General features: G+C 43.9%; 1 protein-coding gene across 3 annotated transcripts in view; it reads left to right on the top strand.

The window, feature by feature from the left end:
* Positions 1-24,757, top strand: part of LOC138165341 (sterol carrier protein 2) — a 464,797-nt gene that overhangs the window by 380,593 nt on the left and 59,447 nt on the right. For all 3 annotated transcript variants that reach the window (XM_069093561.1, XM_069093563.1, XM_069093562.1), the window contains 4 exons: positions 4,540-4,597; positions 6,144-6,215; positions 14,127-14,258; positions 15,169-15,233. In XM_069093561.1, the coding sequence (XP_068949662.1) occupies positions 4,540-4,597; positions 6,144-6,215; positions 14,127-14,258; positions 15,169-15,233 (327 nt within the window). The remainder of the gene's footprint in view (positions 1-4,539; positions 4,598-6,143; positions 6,216-14,126; positions 14,259-15,168; positions 15,234-24,757) is intronic.

Here is a 24,757-nt window from a genome sequence, read left to right as displayed (position 1 = left end):
CCTGTGCATAACATTCTGCCCTAGGAGTTCTTGCCTTCTTCATTTGAGGAGTGAGGTCTTTCATGATCTCTTCTTTGGGACCAGTGTTGGTCTTTAATGACCACATTTGAGTGACCTTTTATGCCCTTCAACTTATGTTGATATAGTTTTGTGTATTGTTTTGGTACTTCTTGTTTGATTCTTCATCTGTTCATCCCCATAACCCTATTTCTATGCCAATCTTGCTTCTCCATATTCCTCCTACTTGTCATTTCTTACTGCACAGCCGTACTCCCTTGGGTTCATATGCCTGTTTTTTTGGCCACTTCCTCATTAATGGACACTCACTTTCTTTTCTGCCTGAGGGAGTGCTGGATGAACACTTTGTTATGTGTTTGGCTTGTTTCTTTCTTTGCCTTTATTGGGCAGGGTGCCCAAGAGTGGGTTCACTTTCTCAAAGGACACGAACAGTTTAGTCACTTTTCTCTCATTGTTCCAAATTGAGGTCCAGAGGAACTGGGCCAATTCAGAGCTTTATGAACAGTGGATTGTGTTGCTGGATTTCTGTCTTTGTCAGTTTGTAGGCTATGAGGTGAAGCCTTGATGCCTGCATTGAAGGGGCATGGCCTGAACACGGGGGTGTGGGAATGAAATAACAACATGAGCCAGGTGGGGACTATCAGTGTAGCCTGTTTATTTATTCTGAGATAAGGGTTTTTTTACTGGAGGTGGTTGCATCCAATTTTCTTGTGGAAAAAATGATTAATCGGCTCGTACTTAATTATTGGTGGTTGTGCAATATTTGGGGGTCACCTCTTAGTAATCATACCCTGTTTCCTTGCTAGTCATGGAAAGATGGTGGGCCAACACCCTGAGCCATAATTAGCTCACATGAGGATTGGGGCCTAGGGAAATCCTGATCCACACTCCACCCAAGACTGGACTGCCTCACACTGGCCCTCAACAAAGCTTGTTATAGAACCTTGAGCTGCTCTACCACTAGTGATTTGGGGCACATTTTCCTGGATTCTTTTGTTTTGTGCTTCTTTTAAAAATGCTTTGTTCCTACCCTTCATCCACTTATCTGTTGAGGAATGGCACTCTGTTTTTTATACGTGTGGTCTAAGATGCTTTATTAAATACTAAGTAAACTATCTGTATCACATTGCCCTGCTCTGCGTCTTTAGTGACACTCCAAAAAAAAGACATTGGGTTAGCCTGGTGTGACCTAGTTTTGATGGAGCTAGGCTGGTACTTCCTGTTCTAGACAGACACCATCCTTTCATGACCCATTCAAACATTCTGCCAGGAATCAAAGTCAATGCCATTGGCTTGTAATTTGCAACTGTCCTTTTTACTTTTTTGTAAAGTAGGCTTCTTTCCCTTCTCTAGTCCTTTGGTGCTTTCCTGACCCTTGGGTCCTTTCACACTGTGAGTGGTTTGGCCATCTCATCTTCAGGGACTTTCAGTTCCTTAGGTTGTGGTTTATGTTGTTCACGTGGCCTTGAATTTACTAAGGACAGCAAGGCCCTCTCTTAGTAGCTCCTTATTTATATCCAGTCAGTCAGTTAACTGACATGCATTTATTAATTGCCTAGTGTCAGCTTCCTGTTAGCCATCTTTGTTATTAGTCATGTTTGTCTTGGCATTAAGCTCAGCTCTGCCCCTGTGCTCTTTGCCCCAGTAGGCATTACCTTCTGCCCTGCTGTAGTGCCTGCACAATATTCAGAGCACTGACAGCAACTATAAATATGCCAACATAGTTCTCAATTGAAAAATATAACACTCCATATAGAAGACAGAAGCAAAACATTTATTCAGATACCAGAAAACTAAATCCCAACACCAGGAAACTGAATCCATCATAGCAATATAGAAGTTAATACACCACAATGCAGCAGAGAGCTACACCATCCTTTAGATTTCCCACAAACCAACACTCACAAACCTAGCTGTCTCCCTGGCTGTGTCTTCTCTCTCCCACTGTCTAGTTGCTCTGACTCCCAGCTTCCTATGGGTTCTGCTCCACCCTTCAGCAAATTCCTCCCACTACAGTCTCCATGTGATTACATTCAGCCTATTGGGGACAGGGAAAATCTTCAGATCAGGCAAGGTCTTCAAATTCCTTTGCCATTACACCTGCTGGTGCATCTGAACCTACAGCTGACCTCTTATTTATATTGTCTCCCCCCATTACAAGGGGAACTCCTTAAAAGCAGGGACCCTGCCACTTTCCTGTTTGTGTTCCCATCCCTTGGCATGGTGCTTGGCACATAATAAGCACTTAATCGTTGCCTTTTCATTTATGAATTTTGTTCTTTTTAGTCCAATGGGCAGTGAATCATCCAAAGGCTGGTTCTTTCTGGAACCAGGAATTGAGGAATCTGACTATAGGGCTTAGCATGCATCCACACATTTGCTAGGTGCTCATTGTATGATCAGCCTTGTACTGGGCGAGGCAGGAAATATAGACGGAGTTGAAGAAGGACACGATGCCTGTCCTCGAGCCGACTGAGTCTCTTTGTGGGGGTAAGCTCATAGGCACACAGAGTCATGAGATGACTAGAGGATTCCACATGGTTTGGCAAGGGGTCCTCGAATTCCAAACCCAGGCCTCCTTCTGCAGCATCACATGGATGAGCCGTTTGTGGCCTGTTATTTCTTTTTGCTCTAAAAGGACTTGATCATGCAGAGCTGCCTTTGCAGGGACTGTGCCAGACATTCTAGCATCATTCATTCATTCGTTTGTTCAGTGAGCATTTATTAAGGACTTACTATGTGCCGGGCACTGCTCAAGTATACAGAAAGTAAAACCTGAAATAGTTCCTTACTTCAAGGAGAAATACATTCAGCGAGTGCGCAACAGTACTTGTCAACAGACAAATAGATGCAACATACATACCAAGTGATTTCAGAAGTAGGAGCAGGGCATTCATGCCTGGGGACAATTGGGAAAGGGTTTATGGACGACCTAAGGCCTGCACTGACTTTGAAGGAGACAGGATTCTGAGCTTTTGAGGTAAGGGGCAAGTGCATTCCAGGTCTGAAGGTCACAGGAAGGGGCTGGTTTTGCTGGACATGCCTGCGTGGCTGTGGGTATATAGTATATGATCATCGCAGCGAAATACTGTATGTGAATTATTGTTCACAGATCTTTTTAAAAAATAAATTAAAATTTTCTCTATTAAGCATTTCTTTCTCCATTCCACACTCTTTCAACCCACTTTCAACATTTTAATGTCTTTTCTGTATCCTCGTACTACCTCCAGTAACCAGTAGGAGGCAGGAGATGTCAGCTTTTTACTGTCACCCTTGCCAAAGCACTGCACTTGCCTGGGATTCCATTTTCCCTTCTGGAAAATAATTATGGGGTAACTAGCTAGTGAATAGCTAGCTCAGTGAATAGAGCACCAGCCCTGGAGTCAGGAGGACCCAAGTTCAAATCAGGCCTCAGACACTTGACACTTACTGGTTGTGTGACCTTGGGCAAGTCACTTAATCCCAATTGCCTTGCCCTCCCCCCTCCAAAAAAAGAGAAAAAGAAAATAGTTACAAATGGACTAAATGATTTCCTGAGGTTCCTTATAACTCCAGATTCTGATGTTATCCTGTTAATAGCTGGCTAATATAAATAACCTTTAATCTATTGTAAAGATAAGCAGATTGCTGACCTTTCAGCCTCTCCCATGGGGGGGGGGAGTCACTGTACCATCCCTCCCTCTTTCACTTTCTAGCTCTCACTTCGGTGGTGTTTCCCTCATCAGAATGTAAGCTTTGGAGGGCAGGTACTGTATTTGTATCCTCAGTGTTTAGCATGATGCCTGGGATAGAAGAAGCAGGAATAAGTGCTTTGTCATCAGTCAGACCTAGAACTCTGAGGAGAGGGGATGAGAAGGGCAGTAGAACATAGGGGAGTGTCTTGGATGTGGACTTAGGTAGAAAAGGAAGGGTGGTATCAGGAAGAATCGTGGAGAAGAATGAAGGGGGGAGCCTGGAGCACATGGTAGGACTTTGATTTCCAAATTGTTCCCCTTGTGAGTAGATCCCTGTGGGTTCTGACCCAGACCATGAGGGTCAAAGCCAGTGTCAGGCCATTACAGCTGAAGATGATGTTTGATTATGAACTCAATAGCCATCAATGAAAATGAGCCATCTAATGGACATACGAAACTTAAGCCTTCAGTTTTAACAAGGCAGAAACAAAGGAAGGAACCAACAAGCAAAGACTGTTGTGGTGTTTCTGCTCCAGCTGGGCCTGAGATTCTGCCTGTTCTTTCCCCCTCCCTTCTACCTCTGCTTCCCTTCCTATCCCCTTCTCTCTCTAAGACTTTTGAACTCCACAAGTAATCAACATTTGAATAAATTATCAATATCTCTGTTTCTTAGGTCATAGTCACTATTAAAATAAGAAAAATTACTCCCATTTCTTTATGATGTATATTTCTAGCAGAAAAATTACTTCCATTTTCTTTATAATGTATATTTCTAATAGGTAAGTGACCCAGTTGGGAAAATGGAAACATGCTGCTTATACTGATTATTTTCTTCTTGTTTTTCCAGTTTGAGAAGCCTGGGCTTCAGGATTCAGTGGACTACCCTGACCTTGCAAAAGAAGCAGGTAATCAACCCAGGGAGAAACTGATCTTTTGTCCTTCTTCATTTCTTGAGCAGACAGTCTCAATTCCTTATCTGTATCAGGAAATCAGGACTAACTGCCTGGTTTAGTGAAGGTAAACTACTCTTGCTTTGCAGACAAGATTGGGAAACTGATTTATGCATGATAGACAGGAACATTTTCAAATTCTAAAGAATCATATCTTTTAAACTGAGCTGTGCTGAATCTGTCTGGCTTTGTGGACAGACTGGCAGTGTGTCAGTGAGGGGACACCCCAAAAATATGGCTGTGTATGGACAGAAGAAACCTGAATTGGAGTCAGGAAGGCTAGGCCAGGATGGACTATCAGGGTGGCCAGAGATTAGGGAACAGGAACTGGATAGGAAAGAAGAAGAAGAAGGGTAAGAAGTAAAAATTTGAGAGAATCAGTGCAGTTCAGTAGGATGGTTCTAATGATTCTGGTAGGCAAGTGGAGGCTTAGCATTTCACTGCCCATTGGGCATCTTGTGTGCAAGTGGCCCATCAGCAACCAGGCAGGGAAGTGTTGACACAGACTGTTCTCAGGATCCTCATGCAAAAAAGGTGTATCAGGGTGGCCAGGTGGCGAGTAAGAGCACTGGCCCTAGTGTCGGGATGACCTGGGGATCAAATCCAGGCTCAGATACTCAGCACCACACCCAGAAATAACTGGCCCTGTAACCTTGAGCAAGTTACTTAACCCCGATTGCTTTAAAAAAAAAAAGTCTTTCAGAACACATCCCGTGCATTGTGTTGTCTAGCTGGAAGGGCAGACCTGGTCTCTGGTCACTCGGTGAGGTTAGCCCTCCTCTCTGGGGTGCATTTGGTGCTGCCCTTCTGTATCTAGGGGGAGGGTCATTTTCCCTAGATTTTGGAGCCTTGTACGATAGATGTCCCTGATGGTGGGTGTGACCATGTTCTCTTCTCTTCACACTCCTTCCCTTAAGGATGCCCTGCTCTGGGGAGGGACTTCATTGGTTTTAGCTTCAGTCCTTCCCTCTTGGCTATGGGTGGACTGCTCTCATCTCCCTTTCCCCCACTTCCCTCAAGACTTCAGGGGGAGTAGGGGCAGGTAGGTGGTGCATTGGATTGAGCACTAACCCTGGAGTAAGGAGGACCTGAGTTAAAATCTGGCTTTAGATTTTTGTAGCTGTGTAATCCTAGGCAAATAAGTTAACCCCAATTATCTCCAAAAGAAAAGAAAAAAGAAAAAAAAAGACTTTGGGGGGTTCGAATGCTTTCTTACTAAAAGGGGTATAGGTCACCCATTTGCCTGATTGAGGCTTCTGGGCTTTGACAGGTCAAGGTCAACCAGCTGCTGGTTTTCTCCATCCCTGACTTAATTTAAACTGTTCCTTAATTATTATATTTGACTGAAAACACATGTAGGAAGCTTAAATCCAAGAGACTCTGTGAGGGTGTATTTGCTGTTTGGAGCAAAGCTAGAACTCAATTCTTGACTCACCTAAAAAATGTTACGTGTCAGTTGACAAAAGTGTCTTTGTTAAAATCCCCTTTTTCCTCTTTGTAGGGCTGAAGGCTCTGGCTGACGCCCAGATCTCTTATTCGGAGGTGGAACAGGCGTGTGTCGGCTACGTGTACGGTGAGTTTGTGGAGCTGCATGCTCATATGGGGAGGGTTGGTAAGGCTTGCATTCAGCTCCTGCTTGGGACATTCACTATAGTTGCATGACCCTGGGCAGGTCTCCTCATCTTTGAGCTATAATCGCCTCATCTGTCAAATGGGAGCAATAATATTATCATCCCGTTGTAACGCCGTGCACGGAAGCTTTCCAGGAGAATGCTGCCAGGAATGGCTTGTAGGGTTCTGATTACCCTGTATATTGAACACTTTCTTTATTCCATAACAAATCAAAGCAAAACTTTCACAGAGAATCAAGGTACAGCATTCACAATATGACAGCTTATCACGGAAAATCACAATGTGATATTCATAACAGCTTCTCATTAAAATGGCCACAGAGTTTTCACCAAAGTGGTCACAATATTTAGAACAAAGAACAGTCATCTCAAAGTACACAGTCAAAGTCTTCCAGTCTTGGGGCAAAATCTTGATTAACTCAATCAGTCACTTATTCATCAATCAGTTACTGTATCAGCAATGCCATATTCACAATGCCTATAGAGATTACAAATATGCTGATATAATTATCCATCACAAAATACTTCAGGTTTGCCATTTGGGGAAATAAACTAGAAAATTTATTAAGATACCAAAAGACTGAGTCCCAAAACCAGAAAGTGAAAGCCATCAGAGTAGTTATGATATTGGCACAGGTAGATAAAGTAGAAAGCACCCACATTTTCAAGCCTTTAAAACAGAACAGGCTACCTCAGGCCAAGGTCCTCCTCTCCCCACTCACAGCAACCACCCAGCGTCCGGGAAGAGCGCTCCCAGCAGCTCCGGCCCCTGGCAGTGCTCAGCCGGAGTCCTAACTCAAAAAAAAAAAAAAAGGCAACTGCCACCAACTGCCAACCGCAGGACCGTTAGCTCGGCTTTTTTTTTTCTCTTGCTCTGCTATGTCAGCATGTCCATGGGGCATGGGAGATCTTTAAATCCCATAACCCTTACATTCGGCCCCAAGATCTTTCATGTCCCTTACTTGGCAAAAATACAGTAGGAATAACTGGTGCCAACAAAATTTCACAACAATATAACAAGAATAGCACACAATAAACACAAAAAACCATATTTTAGGGTGGGGCTTGAGCACAAGCTCCCCATCATTCCCCCCACCCTGAACAAATGGGGCCCCAAAATCTTGTGGTAAGGGGTGAAGATCTCTTCTTCTATGGCTACTTGCTGCTGAAATCGGATGTAGAGCTGTCCCTGTCCTTAGGGGTCCCATTTGAGAGGTCAGTTCTTAATATGCTTGATGCCAGGTCCAAGGGTGACACATCACAGTTGCAGACAGGGGGTGACATCCAGCTTAAGCTATCAGGCATCTACAGATGGAGGGTACCAAGCCTGTGGAAACAAATCTAACAAACAAGGTGAACAAACAAAAAATCAAGAACAATAACCAGACTATTGTAGCCTCACTCACGGTAGAATAAATGATTTAAGGGTACAATTTTGTAATCATCTTCTCCAGAATAAACAATAGTTACAGTGTTATCCTTCCCATATGCTATAATCTCTGCAGCCTTTGGAACATCATCTGGCTTCCGTTTTACCCATACTTTAGCTCCTGATTTTATTCTATCAGTAGAACCAAATCCTTCAGTTCCTGTGACAGATAGTGGGGCTATGTATGTACCCTTGTGGCAAGCGAGTAAAAGTATATTGTCTACCCTGCCAAGTGAAAGCGAAGTGGTCCCATTGTTTAGAGTCTATTGGGATGGTGAAGAAGGCATTTGCCAAGTCAATGACTGCATACCAAGTCCCATCATATTTCTGGATCCTTTCTATTAAGGTGATGGTATCTGGAACAGCAGCATACAAAGAAGGAGTCACCTTATTCAACTGTCTATAATCCACAGTCATTCTCCACGTCCCATCTTATTTTCTTACTGGCCAGACAGGATTATTCCATCTTGTGGTTGTAGGGACTAACACTCCTGCTTCAACATATTCCTTTATAGTAGTGGCAATTTCATCTTGCCCACCTGGCACACGATACTGTTTTAAAGTAATTACTTCAGAAGGTTCAGGTAAAGTGATTGGGTCCATTTTTAGTTTTCCTACTAAAACTGTATTAATTCCTATCTTCCTCACAGCAAATTGGTATCTCCCTTCAGGTAAATTCAGAGTCATGCCTCTCAATACATCTATTCCAATGATGTATTCAGGAATGGGTACAACAACCACAGTATATTCCTTCTTAGGTAACTGCCCAATTTTCATTGTTATTTTAACCTGTCTGGCTGATATTTCAGCACCTCCTAGACCTGTGATGGTAATAGGAGTTCCATGTTTAAACTTATCAGGGTTTCCATAGATAAGTGTGGCCTCAGCCCCAGTATCAATCAGTGCCCTAGTCACAGTAGTTGATCCATTCTTCCAATAGATTGTTAAACCAATATGGGGTCTGCAATCTCTTCTGCATATTTCTTTTATCTGGGCTGGGGCTTGGCCTATCTCCTATTCCCCCTGAAGGTGGGGCAAACTTGGATACAAAGATTCAGATTCAGAAATACCTGCGGGGGTGGTTCCTGCTTCCCTGTTCATTCTAATGCTAAGTACCTTTTCTTGGTACAGCTTATGCAGCTCTTCAGTTGGAATACCATCTATTCTTCTAAAGTCCACCCCAGCTCTTAATAGAGCAGTAAACAGTTCCGTTCTTGTTGGTCTATTTTGTCTCTGAATCCTCTGGCTGTTTACTCTTCTCTCTCGAGGCAATTTGTCTTTTTCCCATTCCCCTAAATCGCTTAATTGTGAAATCTTATCCAGCACCTCTGAAAGAGGGTGCCCTATTTCTCCAATTAAAAGAGTCAGAATTAGGTGCTTATATGCAGGAGGAGCCGTCTTCACTATGATATTTCTATGAGGAACTCCTAGGGGGGTATCATAATATGCATTTGCATCTCCAATCAGGATAGCAGTTTTCATTACCTCCTCCTTTAGTTTTCTCATACAGTCTCTAAGTGAGTACCAGGGTCTGTCTCCCCTAGGCCACATAGATTCAGTTGGATATTGCTTTTTGCAACCTTCTGCAGCTAAAGCTAGAAGACTCGTTTTGTTATTTCCTCCTTGCATATGGTGATCCCTAAAAGCCTGGTGTACAAAAGGATTCTGACTGATACTTATGAATTTTAAACAGTCCTCATTGTCCAGTGTTATTCCTCCTGCGCCTTCATCAGTGATTCTTACTATCCAAGACACTAAAGACTCCCCCATTCTTTGGGTAAATCTACTCAATATATCAGTGATCTCCTGTTGAGTGAAATCCTCAATTATCTCCCTGGACTCTGTTTTGCCTCGGTGGTTCTCCTGCCTTCTTCTTCGTATGGGGAGAGCTTCTACATTAGGAGACTCCTCATCTAACCTTGTTCCATTCTCCTCACACACATTCTCCTGGAAGCTGTCAGGGCAACTCTGCCCAGCCTGTACAAAAGCTGCATGCACATTCCTTCTGCTAGTTTTTTGCTTCCTTTTAGCTACATGAACAGTAGCTTGCTCCTGGACCACATGAGTCCCTCCAGTTTGCTCTTCTGAGTACTGTGACACAGAAGAATCCTCAGGCAAACCAGCTGACTCCCTAGCCATCTGAGCTCTTTCCTTCAGCAGCTTATCCCTACTTTTACACATAAGGCGATAACTTGTTAGCAGCACCCAGCTTCTCCTGCACACTCCTGCCAGTTCTTTGCCTGGTTCTATGGGTATTGCTTTCAAACATCTTTCCAAATCTCCAGGTTCTCCCTCTTTTAGCCTTGGTTCCCAGTTTTCACAGGGCCCTGTGCTTTTAGCCCATTCTCTGGCTAGAGAGGAATAAGGCAAATCCTCCCATCCTGGAATAGCCATTTCTCCCTCTAAAGCCCCACTGCTTCCAAATAGAGGCCTGACATTTTGTGATCCCATCCTGGTCGCCAAATGTATCAGCAATGCCATATTCACAATGCCTATAGAGATTACAAATATGCTGATATAATTATCCATCACAAAATACTTCAGGTTTGCCATTTGGGGAAATAAACTAGAAAATTTATTAAGATACCAAAAGACTGAGTCCCAAAACCAGAAAGTGAAAGCCATCAGAGTAGTTATGACATTGGCACAGGTAGATAAAGTAAAAAGCACCCACATTTTCAAGCCTTTAAAACAGAACAGGCTACCTCAGGCAAAGGTCCTCCTCTCCCCACTCACAGCAACCACCCAGCGTCCGGGAAGAGCGCTCCCAGCAGCTCCGGCCCTTGGCAGTGCTCAGCCGGAGTCCTAACTCAAAAAAAAAAAAAGGCAACTGCCACCAACTGCCAACCGCAGGACCGTTAGCTCGGCTTTTTTTTTTCTCTTGCTCTGCTATGTCAGCACGTCCATGGGGCATGGGAGATCTTTAAATCCCATAACCCTTACAGTTACTAATTATCATACACAAACCCCTCCACCCCCTAGGTCACTAGTAAACTATTAATTCCATAATTACTCAGTACCCAAGGAGAGGTCTTTTCATCTTGACTTGGGGCCTGTTCTCAGATTCCCTGGATCCCCTTCCATGGTCCCAGATTCTACCTGGGTTCAGTGGCAGACAGCTCCCAGTTACTTGTCCAGCTCTCTGGGTAGGTCCTGCTCCATACTGAAGTCCACAGGGTCTGGTCCATGTCAGATCCTTCACCATGGCTGCTCCAGGGAATTCAAGGCTCAACCAAGTCACAAAAAGACAAAGTCTCAGCGTCCCAGTCATGTTTCCTCAGTAACCTGGGCTCCGGGCTCCTGGCTCCGGGCTCCTGGCTCTAGGCTCCGGGCTCCTGGCTCCTGGCTCTAGGCTCCTGGCTCTGGGCTCCGGGCTCCGGGCTCTGGGCTCCGGGCTCCTGGCTCCTGGCTCCGGACTCCTGGCTCCGGGCTCTGGGCTCCGGGCTCTGGGCTCCTGGCTCTGGGCTCCGGGCTCCGGGCCCCTGGCTCCTGGCTCTGGGCTCCGGGCTCTGGGCTCCTGGCTCCAGGCTCTGGGCCCCTGGCTCCAGGCTCTGGGCTCCTGGCTCCGGGCTCTGGGCTCCTGTCCAGAAGAAGCTCCACCACCACAAGTTCTCAGGACTCAGTTCTTCATTCTTCTGTAGCTGCTCTGCCACCAGATCTCAGTCTTAAAGAAATTCTGATTGTGCCTCTCTGGGGCTTTTCTTATATACACAGCATTAGCTACTTCCTGTTTCAGCGAGCCCCTTCCTGTTACATCAGGAATAAGGGTTCATACCTTCTGTTTCCCCAACAGAGGCTTGATCAGTTACTGAGTGCTAAGTACCTGCTACTTTTGCCAACACAAAGGGATCTTCATATTCAAATGACACTATCATTACACAAATCACTCTAGTATTGGCCAAGAATACCCCCATTGGGGTCACAAAGACTCGGCACGACTGCCATATAAATATCAGTTACTATTACTGTTGATATTATTGTCTGTTATTACAAAGAAATGAACAGTTCTGGAAAATTTGTCAGTAGATTACAAGAGTGCGACGTTAGATAATGGAATCGCACCTCCATGGCCTTCCATCTCTGCATAGAAGCTGGCAAATGAGTGTTTCCAGTTTCTTTCCTTGGTTAGAAATCCTCATCCTTGACCTCTCTGGAGAACTTGTCCCTGCTGACTGCTTTGCCCCATGGGCTTTTATACCTCTGCTGTCTCCAGGTTCTCCTCTTCCCTGTCTGACTCGTCCTCCTCAGCCATCTTTTCTGGCTCCTCATCAGTACCCTGCTTCCTAACTGCGGGTGTTCCTCAGGGCTGTCTTCTGGACCCTCTTCTCCTCCATGGGATTAGTTACTGTCTCTGTGCAGGTGACTCCCACATCTCTATATCCAACCTCAGGCTCTCTCCTGAGCTCCAGCAGAAGTCTCATGTTGTCATTCAATTGTTTCAATCATGTCTGACTCTCCGTGGCCCCTCTGGGGTTTTCCTGGCAGAGATGCTGGAGTGGTTTGCCATTTCCTTCTCCAGCTCATTTTATGCAAACAAGGTTAAATGGCTTGTCCAGGGTCACCCAGCTAGTAAGTGTCTGAGGCTGGATTTGAACTCAGGAAGATGAGTCTTCCTGACTCCAGGCCCAGCTCTCTGTGCACTATGGCGCCCCCTAGCTGCCGCACAGACATCTCACAATTCAACATTTGCCAGAAAGAGCCATCTTTCCCCGGCCCTTCTGAACTTTCCTGCTGTTATTGAGGATGTTTCTGTCCTTGCAGTCTCCTGTAGTCCTTCCTCACTGTGCACATCCAATCAGCTCTCAGCTCTTGTGTCTGTCTTAACATCTTAATAGCATTGCTCACCTCTGACTCCTTACCTCCCAGCTGAGTTCAGATCCTCATGAACTTCTTCCTAGACCAGGGTTGGCAGACTTTGGCCAAGGGCCCCTGGCCTGGCATTGTACTCTGCTCCTTGTTTCCCTGCCTCACAGCCTTCTCCTCTCCAGTCTGTCCTCCAAGTCACATCAACAAGCGTTTGTTAAATGCTGTGTGCCAGATGCCAAGCCTTGTCCCACTCCTAATCAGTAAATGCCAGGGACTCTCTCGTGCCTCTAGGATCAAAAATAAATTCCTTCGTTTGGGTTTTAAAGCCTTTTGTGGCCTGGGCCCAATCTGCCTTAGGAAATTTTCCCATGTTTCTTTCCTGTACCTTGACATCCCTCCCACATAGGGCTCCATCTCCTGCCTCTGGGTCTTGGCCCCGGCCGCCCCCGTGCCTGGAATGCATTCCTTCCTGGCCTGGACCTCTCACCTTCTACGCAAAGCCTTTCCTAATCCCCTTTGCTCTTGAAGTGAGCTACCTTGTGTGTATTTTGTATCTGTTTGTTACCTGTATACCTGGTGTCTCCTCCAGTATAGCCTAAGCTCCCTGAGGGCAGGGGCTATTTTTCACATGATAAATAAATATGAGCTCAGAAGGAAGGCTTTGACTGAGGAGGACTGGAGAGATACCGGCTCCCACTGTGTTTATGAAAAAGAATTTGGTGGAACAAACAGGGCATCTCCCACACAGAGGTTATGGTCATATCAGATTATTTTTTAAATGAGAACAGAGTGGGCCTCACATTCTTAGTAATAGGCAGGGCATGATATAGGGCCACATCTACTCACCCAACTTCTCTGTGCATGTTGTGGAGAACGTGACTTAAGTAAGTAGAAGACGGCTTCTCTGGGTGATTGTGTTATCTCTAAGCTTCTCTTTTTGAGATGCTGTGTTGATGGCATTTAGTTCAAGAATACTACAGTATTTCCTCGTATTGATCCACATCCTCCCAGAAGATAGAGGCTTTACCTGACACAGGAGGGAAGAACCAAGTGATTGACAAGTTCCTATGGCCCAGCTCACTGGTACGTGTATGGTGAACAGGTGCTTGGAGAATTGCAAGAAGCGAAAGATAAAAGATGTCTCTGTGCATTTCATCTGTAATTGTACTGTTTAAATTTTGATTTCTAGCTCTTTTGTTATGGGTGGCAGATGCCTTTGGTGAGTAGAGGTGGCCCTGTTTTACACCTTGCTTAGGACTAAGAATCAGAGGGTTGCTTTGTTCTCCTTTGTCAGATGCCCCTCACTTCACAGTTCTCTGAGCCTCAGCTTCCATGTCTGCAAAGCAAGAGGAATAATGCTCTCCCTCTTTTATAGAATTGTGGTAAAGAAAGAGATGTGTGAACTGCACAATCTGTTTTCAGTGTGATCTGTTCACTCCTGCTACTGTCATGATGGATTATAGCTCTCTGCTTTTGTACCTTGTCTTGGCCTAGAGGGTGGCCAAGTTTCTGAAGGTGGTGCTCTGGAGGTTTCTTGTTTCCCCCTGTGAGTCTCTGTATTCCTGTGGGATGCTGTTCCTTCTTAATCATTCCTTTCTGTCTGCTCTCTTCTACACAGGGGATTCCACCTGTGGCCAGAGGGCCATCTACCATAGCTTGGGATTGACTGGAATTCCAATCTTCAACGTAAATAACAATTGTTCCACTGGCTCCACAGCTTTGTATTTGGCGAGACAGCTGATCCAGGGCGGTAAGACACCTGGGATTTGTGTTAGGGTTTCTTGGCATAGGGACCATGGGGCAGTGAGTCCCTGGGCCTAGGTGGACTTTCTTAGTGTAGCAACTGTGCCTGTGTCTCCTAGGAGCCTCGCTACAATTCTGGAAGGGAGGTGATTTTATTCTGATTTTTCAGATGAAGAGACTGAGGCTGAGAGGGTCAGTGACTTGCCCAGGGTCACTCACTCAGATGGGAAGCGTCTGAAGCTGGCCTGGAACTCTGAGTGTTTGTGACTCCTGGCCCAGCACTCTGCACAGCGCCACCTGGTGGCAATTTATTCTTACTTACTATCTCAGCATGAGAATATTAGTATTTAAAAAACCGTTGATGGCCCTGGTACCGTGTTTCCCCGATAATAAGACACTGTCTTATTATTTTTTTTGGAAAGAAAAACACCAGAGGGCTTATTTTCAGGGGAGGGCTTATGTTGTCCTGCCTCAGCTCTCCTCCATGGCACTGCTCTCAATGGTGCCAGCAAGCAAATCACTGGGGAAGAACAGGATGATGCGCTCACTGCTGCAGCTCTGATTGGATGCAGCTCGGAGTGCGGCGTTCACGGGAAGGGGGGGGACGGTGCATACAGAGGGTACCGTAATGTAGCGTGTAGCGCAGGGGATCACCTTCACTACAGTAGCAATCTCAATAGGGCTTATTTTCGGGGGGAGGGCTTATTTTAGAGGAATCTTACACAGTAAGGGGAGGGCTTATTTTCAGGATAGATCTTATTATTGGGGAAACATGGTAGTAACCCCCAGGTGTATTCTGCACTTTAGACAAGGTTTGTTTTCCTGCCATGATTAATGAACTTGAATTTTTTCTAAAAAACTATGCTTCTGAATATTTGGAGATGTTGCTCTAACAAATCCCTAACTTTTATTTCCAGGCTTGGCAAACTGTGTCTTGGCACTTGGCTTTGAGAAGATGGAAAAGGGCTCCCTTGGATCAAAAGTGAGTGTCATTTGTGTTTCAGGTCTTTACGGTAGAAGGACTTTCACACAACTTTACATACATATCAGACATACTCTTTATGGGAGTAATGGCTGGCATTTCACTAGTGCTTTATATGTGATCTCCTTATTTTTTATGGTGTGAAGATTTACATAAGATTAGGACAAAGGCTCGCCTATCAGCCAAAACACCACTTTAGCCCATTAAAAAAGTTCTATCCAGAACACTGGCCCTGGAGTCAGGAGGACCTGAGTTCAAATGCAGTTTCAGACACTTAACGCTTACTAGCTGTGTGACCTTGGGCAAGTCGCTTAACTCCAATTGCCCTCCAAAAAAAAAAGTTCTGTCTGTGCAGGTTTCCTCTCATGTGCTACTCTGATACCTCATCATGGCAGGGATTTGACCGAGGGCCAGGGGCACAAAATCTCTGAGTGGGCAGGGCCCTCAAAGGGGTGTAGGCCAAGCTGCCTCACCTGCCTGAAACCCCCTTCATGCCCTTCCTTCCCTTCTGGGAAGGGCCACCCCCCTCGCTTTGGGATGGCTTTAATTGTTTGGAAGTTTTTCATCAAACATTTGGCCCCTTGCATCTTCTGATTGTTGTTCTGGGTTCTGCTTTTAGGGCGTGAGGGGGACATGTCTAAGCCCTCTCTCCCATGATAACCCTTACCTTTACCCGTTATATGCAGACATGTTTATTACACATACACACACGTTCTTATTAAGCACCTAAGCTGTCCGAGGACCTTTGATAGGATACAGACAGAGACAAAACAGCCCCTGTAAGCAAGGGTGCTTACATTCTGCTAGAAGGACCCACCAGGCACACTGTAAGGAGACACAGAGTGTGTACAAATCAACTCAAAGTACTTTCAAGAAGGGGGAAAGGGTGGGATGAACTCCTTGTAGGTTGGGATGGTTTGAGCTACAGAATCTGTATCCTGAGTGTAGCACCTGGCAGGGCCCCCCCGGGAAGCACTTGTCAGATTGGCAAGTAGCCCAAAGCTAGGGGACACAGCTAACACACTTGACCACAGTTCTCAAAGGGCCCAACCAGGCTGTGTCCTGTTTTGTGTGGCCCACAAGTTAAGAATGGCCAGAGCCAGCCTTTGGGCTGTGGTCCGCAGGCCCCCGGGCTGAGCCTAATGAGATGAGAGATGAAGGAGGGTCAGTGGCCTTTGCCAGGCTCTGTGACATGTGCTTAGGGTTGTCTGGTTATCCCTCCCCCCAGCTGTACTTGTGCACTTGGTTTTCTGGGCTCAGAGGCGGTAAGTTCTCTGTACTCGACCCAGTTCTCATCGCGGTTAATGTGGCCACAATGCTCCAGCTTGTTTGGCAGCCATGGCATTTCTTTATTGCATTAGTTTTCCCTTTCACCTTTGTGCAGTCTGAAAATTATCTGTTGATAAGCAAGTCATCTGGGCCTTTATCCAAGTCACTGAGAAAAACAATGAAGAAAACAGGTCAAGGGTCAAGAGTAGGCATTGCATCAAAGGTCTCCTGCCAGTTGGCATGGATCCTCTAATTACTCTTCCTCAAGTTCATTTGTTTGGACCTTTAAAAGTCTACCTAGTATCACTTAGCCCACATCTCTCCATCTTGTCCATTATACTGTCCTGGGAGACACTTTACCAAGATGCAGGTACAGTATTGTATTTCCATGGTGTGCCCTGGGTCATTGGCCCATGGATCCTGTTAAAAAGTAAATGAGGTGGGGTGTGATCTTGGGCAAGTCACCTAACCCCAATTGCCCTGTAAGAAAAGCCCAAACAAACAAAATGTAAATAAGGTCAGTTGGCCATGACTTCTCTCCCTGCCCCACAAAGTCATGTGTCAAACTTCCTCATCAGTTTCTCTTCCTAATGGTTCACATGTCGTTTCTTTGACACTCAGCCTAAAATTTGAGGAATTGAAGTCCAGTACTTGTCTTTCTTCGGTCTTGTAACCCATTTCCCCTTTTCCAAGTGGGCCTGTCATTGCATCAGTGGTTTGCTTGAGTCCTCCAAGCCACAGTCTGGGCCTGGAACTCCTCCTTTCCCCCTTTCTGGAGGATTGGCATCTGTTGTGCCCCCATCCTAATATGTTTCTGTTTCTCTTCTTTGTTGTTTCTGGAATTCCAGGATCGGTAGAGAGGATTCCAGTGATCATATATGCTTGTAATATATATGATCGCTTTATTTCCCTTTAAACACTTCCTTTTGAATAAGATGTAATGGTAATAAAAGTAACAGTCATCTGCAAGCTGGCATTTCTGTACCCCTTCACTGTGCACCTTGCCCTTTGCCTCTGGTCTTTCAGCTGAGCCTCAGCCAAGACCCTCCTCTGAGCTGGGTCCTGTGGCTATTGATGAACCCATTGTACAGGTGAGGAAATGGAGTCTGGGAAAGCTTAAGTGACTCTCTGCTCCGTAGCCTGGTCACACAGCCCAGTGTCTGCTTTGATTTAAGATCACTAGTTACCTTGTTGGGGCCACATGGGAGAGAGTAGCTGTCTACACACAGAGTGAGATCTGTCAGAGATTGGTCCAACATCGTTAATGTGTATTCCTTCATTTGAATATGCTTGTCTTAGCTCCCCAGTGAAGTCATGAGTTCTTTAAGGCTTGGGGCTTCTTCTGATTTGCTTACTGTCCTGGGAGCATGGAGAATCGTCAGCCCATGGTTCTTGGCTTCTGGCAAATGTGTAAACCGCGGATAGGAAGCCTCCTGGGCATTACTCTGGCCCTGAGACTGTAGCACAAAGGCATATATTTTTTAAAAAGTTGCATTGATGCTCCCCCACTCCCACTTAGCTCTTATGCCCAGAGAAAAATAATCAAAACCGGCCGACCCAGCAGTCATGTGTGGCTACCGGTGTGACCTTCCTTCTATGGTCTCTCACTCCCAGACCGAGAAGAGTGTTTCATTATCTGTTCTCTAGGACCCAGAATTTAAAAGATGCATTTAATTCATGTATTAAAACTGGGTTCAACTTCAACTGAGTGTTGTTCCTTTACATAATTGTAAAAGGTGTGTGTGTTGTTCTGCTTTCTTCACTTGCCACTGGTTTATACAGATTTTCTCAAGGAAATAATGTCTGCCCTGTTGAATTTGTTATGCCTGTCCCATTTATTTTGGTGCTTCTCAAGATCTGAAGGGTCAGAGAAGCTGAAAAATGGTGTGTGCAGTACTCCAGGAGCAGCCAGGTCGGAGAAGTACTTGGCCTTCACAAAGATTTAGCCTTTGCCTTCTCTCCTGGAGACAGGCCCTTTCCTTTCACTTTCTCTTGCTCTGGGTGCTTTTCCCTGTCTTTCTCCCTCTTGGTCTCTGTCTGTTGCCTTTTCCTTCTGTCTCTGTTCCTTCTGATGTTTCTTTCCTGACCACATTCTTTCATTTATTGGCTATGATGTGAGCCAGATTTATTGCATACAGCTTTATATTTTTTGTTCCTCATTTTAGAAGCTGGTAATTTGAATGTTTGTGGTTGTGTCAATGTAAAAAATGGATTTTTTTTTGCTTCAGTGTGGAATTGGATATGGGTCATTATTAATTTTTGATAGAAAAAAGATCATCAATCATGGACTGAGCTGCCCAGGATTCTTACCTGCGACTTCTTCCCGTGGCCAGCCAATTGTGGAGATCTCATAAACTCTTACCACTTCCTAATTAGTGTTTATCATCTTTTTGGTTCATCTCTTCCTTGTATTCAACTACAGTCTCTTCTGCTATAATTTATTTTTTTTCTACCATGTAGAATGCTTGTGATTAACATTTCCCATCAGACTCCTTCCCATGTTTGAAGGGAGTGAACATGTCTACCTGCGCATTTCCTCAGTGTGCCCCATGGTCTGCTCTCCCTGGCACATAGTAGGCTCTTCAGTTGATTGTCTGACCCACTGATGCTTGGGGGCATCTCAAATTCATCAGGAGAAAACAGAACTCAGTGTTTCCCTCTGATCCTACCCTTCCTTTTTCTGTTGAGGGAGGCAGGGTCCTTCTAGCCTCCGAGTCATCCTGGATCCTTCCCTTACCCTCACTCCTGTATCCAGTCAGTTGTCCAGTCTTGTTTATTTTTTCTTTTTTAAAAAAATTTTCTTTTCTGAACTTAAATATAAAAAGAGCATTTCCATAAAAAGTAGAACAAAAAAGGGTCTGCAATGAAACGCTTCCTTGTGTACTCTCTGCTTTTTAAAAAAGTATGTAATGTGTCCTATATGTTTCTTTTGAAACTGTCTTGCCCACTCACGCTTCTTTCTGAATCCTCTTGTACTTTTGTGGCCCTTCCTTGGAGTGCCTCCATGACCCTTGTCTTTTGACATTCCTATTGCTACCAGCCCTCTAATTAAAAAAGAAGAAACCCGCACCAAAATCTTTCATAACAAATAAGTGAAAAACAAATTCCCCTAGGGCCATTTCATCAGAAGCCTGTTCCCTATGTTGCATGTCCCCTCTGTGGCAGAAAGTGTGTAATGCCTTCACCTTGCCGATCTCTGCCCAAGACCGGAATTTTTAGTTAATTTCTTTCCAAGGTTTATAATCCTCACGTTGGTGGTTCTGGTTCTGCTCATTTGACCGCATTACTTCACGTTTTCCAGGATTCTCTGGATTTGTCTTGCGTCCTTTCTTATAGTACTTTGCATTCAGATACTATCATCTTTGTTTGAGTGTTCCTTAGTGGATGGGTGGCCCTTGGATTCCAGAGCCCTGCTTTTCTCTTTCTTTTTACTCCCCACTTCAGGATCAGGACATTGTCCCTGGCATCTGCTTCCCCTCTTGTTTCCCTGTTGAGTTTGTGCCAAACTCTGTGTGTGTGTGTGTGTGTGTGTGTGTAGCCTGCTCTGTATGGTTCGTTTGTACACCCTTCTAATCCTTCCAGTTCTGAGAATGCAGATGCAGGAGACCAGTCTTCTTTGTTTCCAAGCCACTGTGTTCCTTCCATCTTCCCTTTTCTTTTTTTCTCTTGAAACCCTCAGAATAGAAGAGAACGGATCATATATTTTGCATAGTTATGGGTGAGAGATGAATTCTTAACCAAAGAAGGGATAGATGCAATTACAAAAGAGAGAAAACATAAATTTTGAAGAAGGACATGGCAGACTGCTCCAGTATCTTTGCCAAAAAATCCCCCCAAAACCCAAAGCGGGGTCACAGAGAGTACAAACTGAACACCACTACCACCATCATCACCATCATCATATAGTCCCTTTCAGCTGCTCAAATAAATTTACCTTTCTGGGTTACTCTTGTCTCCTGGGTTTGCATGTCAAAGTTGCTACTTAGTTTCCTTACATCAGAAATCCTTTAAAGTCCTCTCTTCCCTTAAAGGCCCATTCCTCCATACCCTTCCTCCTCCCTACCTCTAGTGGAATGATGATGAGCTTTTCAGATTAAGGTTTTTTTTTTAAGATTAGGTAGAATGTAAAAACAGTTTTCAACATTTGTTTTAAAACTGAGTTCCAAATTCCCTCCCTCCCTCCCTCCCCAACTGTCCTCATTGAGAAGGCAAGCAACTTGATGTAGGTTATACGTGGATAGTCATGCAAAACATATTTCCATATTAATCATGTTGTATAAGAAGACATAGACCAAAATAAAAACCCAAGGAAAACAAAGTTAAAAAAGTGTACTTGGATCTGTATTTAGACTCCATCTGTTCTTTCTGTGGGGATAGATAACATTTTTCATCCTAAGTCTTCCAGAGTTGTCTTGAATCATTGTATTGCTGAGAATAGCTATGTCATTCACAGTGATCATCTTACAGTATTATTGTTACCGTGTACCATGTTCTCCTGGTTCTAGTCATTTCATTTTGCATCAGTTCATGTAAGACTTTCCAGGTTTTTCTGAGAGCATCTAGCTCATCACTTTTTATAATACAATAATATTCCATCAAAATGATACACCACAAAGTGTTCCCTATTCCCCAATTGACAGGCATCCCCTCAATTTCCAGTTCTTTGCCATCAGAAAAGAGCTGCTATACACATTTATGCATAGTTCCAAATTGCTCTACATAATGGTTGAATTAAATTGCAACTCTGCCAACAGTATATATTAGTGTCTCAGTTTTCTCATATCCCTTCCAATATTTGTCACTCTCTTTTTCTGTCCTGTTAGCCAATCTAATAGGTATGAGGTAGTACCTCAGTATTGTTTTAATTTGCTTTTCTCCAACCAATAGCAATTTTGAGCATTTTTTCATATGCTGTAGAATAGCTTTGATTACTTCATCTGAAAACTGACTTTATATTTTTTGATCATTTATCAACTGGTAAAGAGCTCACATTTTTATAAATTTGACTCATTTCTCTATATATTTGAGAAATATATATATATATATATCAGAAACACTTGCTTTAAAATTTTTTTTCACAGTTACGATGGCTAACTACATTTTACACCATCCCATTTCCCCCATTTATTCTATTTGCTCTCTACTTTCACTCTCTCCCTCCTCAGAAGGGAGGTAAAGGAACCACAAATTATTGTATTATTGCATTATTATTGTATTCTAAGCTTTCTGACTACAAGCCTTCCCCAATCCACCCTCCCTTCTGTGAGCAACCCCCTCCCTGCCCTGTCTTAATTCCTTCCTCTCCTACTTTCCTGTAGGGTAAGATAGATTTTTATGACCAGTTGAGTATATATTTTATTCTCTGAGCCAATTCCAGTAAGAGTAAGGCCCCATTTCCCCATCCATTGTAGTAGTTCTTTCTTGTTTCTTTTACGTAAGATAAAATTTACCCCATTCTCCCTATCCCTTTCTCCCAATGCATTCCTCTCTTACCTCTTAATTTTTTTTTAGATATCATCCCATTATATTCAACTTACACCTATGCCCTCTGTCTACATATACTTCTTCTAACTGCCCTAATTTTGAGAAAGTTCTTATGAGTTATAAGTATTTTCCCATGTATGAAAGTAAACAGTTTGATCACATTAAGTTCCTTATGATTTCCCTTTCCTGATTGCTGTTTTTATACTTCTCTTGAGTCTTGTATTTGGAAGTCAAATTTTCTATTCAGCTTGGTCTTTTCATCAGGAATGCTTGAAAGCCCTCTGTTTCATTAAATATCCATTTTCCCCTTGAGGGATTATGCTCAGTTTTTCTGGGTAGGTGATTCTTGGTTGTAATCCTAGCTCCTTTGCCTTCTGGAAGATCATAGTCCAAGTCCTCCGATCCTTTAATGTGGAAGCTACTAAATATTCTGTTTTCCTGACTGTGGCTCCTCTGTACTTGAATTGTTTCTTTCTGGCTGCTTGTAGTATTTTCTCCTTGACCTGGAAGCATTGGAATTTGACTGTAATATTCCAGGGAGTTTTCATTTTGGGATTGCTTTTGGGAGGTGATCTGTGGATTCCTTCATTTTCTATTTTACCCTCTGATTTTAGACTATCAGGGCAGTTTTCCTGGATAATTTCTTGAAAGATGATGTCTAGGTTCTTTTTTTGATCATGGCTTTTTGAAAGTCCAATAATTTGAAAATTATCTCTCCTAGATCTATTTTCCAGGTCAGTTATTTTTCTAATGAGATATTTCACATTGCTAATTTTTTCATTCCTTTGGTTTTGTTTTATTGTTTCTTGATATCTCATAGAGTCATTATCTTCTATTTGCTCAATTCTAATTAATAATGAATTCTTTTCTTCAGTGAGCTTTTGTGCTTCCTTTTCCATTTGGCCAATTCTGTTTTTTTTATTCAATTTTTTAAGCTTATTTTTAGTTTACAACATTCATTTTCACAAGATTTTGAGTTACAAATTTTCTCCCCATCTTTCCCCACCACCCCAAAACAGCAGTCCCACTGAATATCCCCTCCCCCGATCTGCTCTCTCCTATATCCTCCCCCATCCCTCCTCTGACTTTCCAGTAGGGCAAGATGGATCTCCAACCCCAGTGGCTGTGTATCTTATTTCCCAGTTGCCCAGTTCTGTTTTTTAATGAGTTCTTTTCTTCAGTGAATTTTGTGCCTCTTTTTCCATTTGACCATTCTGCTTTTCAAAGCATTTTTTTCCTCAATGGATTTGTGTGCGTCTTTTACCATTTGGCTTATTCTGTTCTTTAAGGTATTACTTTCTTCAGTATCTTTTTGTGCCTTCTTTACCAAGCTGTTGACTCTTTTTTCATAATTTTCTTAGGTCAGTTTTTCTTCTCAATTTTTTCCCCTACCTCTCTGATTTGATTTTTAAAATCCTTTTTGAACTCTTCCATGACCTGAGACAAATTCATATTTTTCTTTGAGGCTTTGGAGGTAGGAGTTTTGTCTTTGCTTTCTTCTTCTGAGTGTGTGTTTTGGTTTTCCTTATCACCATAGTAACTTTCTGTAGTCAGAATTTTTTTTCTATTTGCTCATTTTTCCAGTCTGTTTCTTAACTCTTTGCTGAAGTGGGTCTCTGCTTCCACGGTGGTGGGCACACTGTCCCATGCTTCAGGGGTCCTATTGAGCTGTTTGTAGAGTTACTTCTCGGGACCTAGAAGTTTTCGGTTCTCCCAAGGTGGTATGATCTAAGAAGAGGTGTTTCCCACTCTCCTGGCCTGTGCTCTGGTTTGAGAGTGTCCACAAGCATTCTTTTCTGCCCTGGAGCTGTGATAAGGGTCCATGGCCATAAGCTCTGCCATGCTAGTTGTCCTTCCCACCTGGGACTGTCATCTAGGACTGTGACCTGGACCCAAGGATGGGCAAAGCAATAGAGTCCTGTCTCAGTGCTAGCAAAGAGACCCCCACAATCTCCTTCTGACCTTACGTCTGTGGGCTGAGGGAACCAGAAGCAGCTGCTGCTGCTGCCGATTCGATGGCCCCCAAGGCCTGCCCCTGGTTTGCTGGGGTCCTCTTTGTGCTGGCACAGTCTGCACTAGACTATGTTCCACTTTCACACAGGTACAACAGACCTTTCCTGCTGAATTGTTTTGGGTTGGAAAATGGTTTCATTCCATCCCTTTGTGGGTCCTGCCACTGCAGGATTTGTTTTAGGGCGTTATTTAAATATTAGGTTATGTTTGGAGGGCTTTGGAGGAGAGCTCAGGCGAGCCCCTGCCTTCTCTCTGCCATCTTGGCTCTACTCCCTCAGGTTAAGTTTTCTTGGTTCTAAGAATGTATTTTTTGCTTTTTTGAGAGTATTGCATTCTAAGCTCTTGTCTCATTTATGGTAGAAGAAGGGAAGGGAATAAGCTTTTATTAAGTATCTACTGTGGGCCATGCACTGTGCTCAGTGCTTTACCATTCTTATTTGATCTTCACAATGATTTGTTATCCCCATTTTTTCAGTTGAGGAAACTGAGGCAGACAGCAGTTAAGTGACTTGCCCAAGGTCATATATAGTATATAGAAGATGTCAGGTCAAATTTGAACTCCAGTCTTCTGGGCTCCAGGCCCAGTGCTTTGTGCACTGTGGCGTCCCCTAGCATCTGTACTAGTAGTGGAAGCGGCCAGTTTTTGTGTGATCCGAACTGTGATTCTGTGGCACATGAACTCTTCTATGACTGCTTGCCCAATTTTTTCTCAGGTGTGGAAGCCCTGTATTCTGACTGTGACGTTTCTGGGACTTTTC

Source organism: Petaurus breviceps, unplaced genomic scaffold (genome assembly GCF_028583685.1).
Source record: "Petaurus breviceps papuanus isolate PSGF00001 unplaced genomic scaffold, PetGlider_PUasm1.0 208, whole genome shotgun sequence".
Lineage (NCBI taxonomy): Eukaryota > Metazoa > Chordata > Mammalia > Diprotodontia > Petauridae > Petaurus > Petaurus breviceps.
The sequence above is the reverse complement of the archived record's forward strand: the minus strand, read 5'-3'. Positions and strand labels throughout refer to the sequence as shown.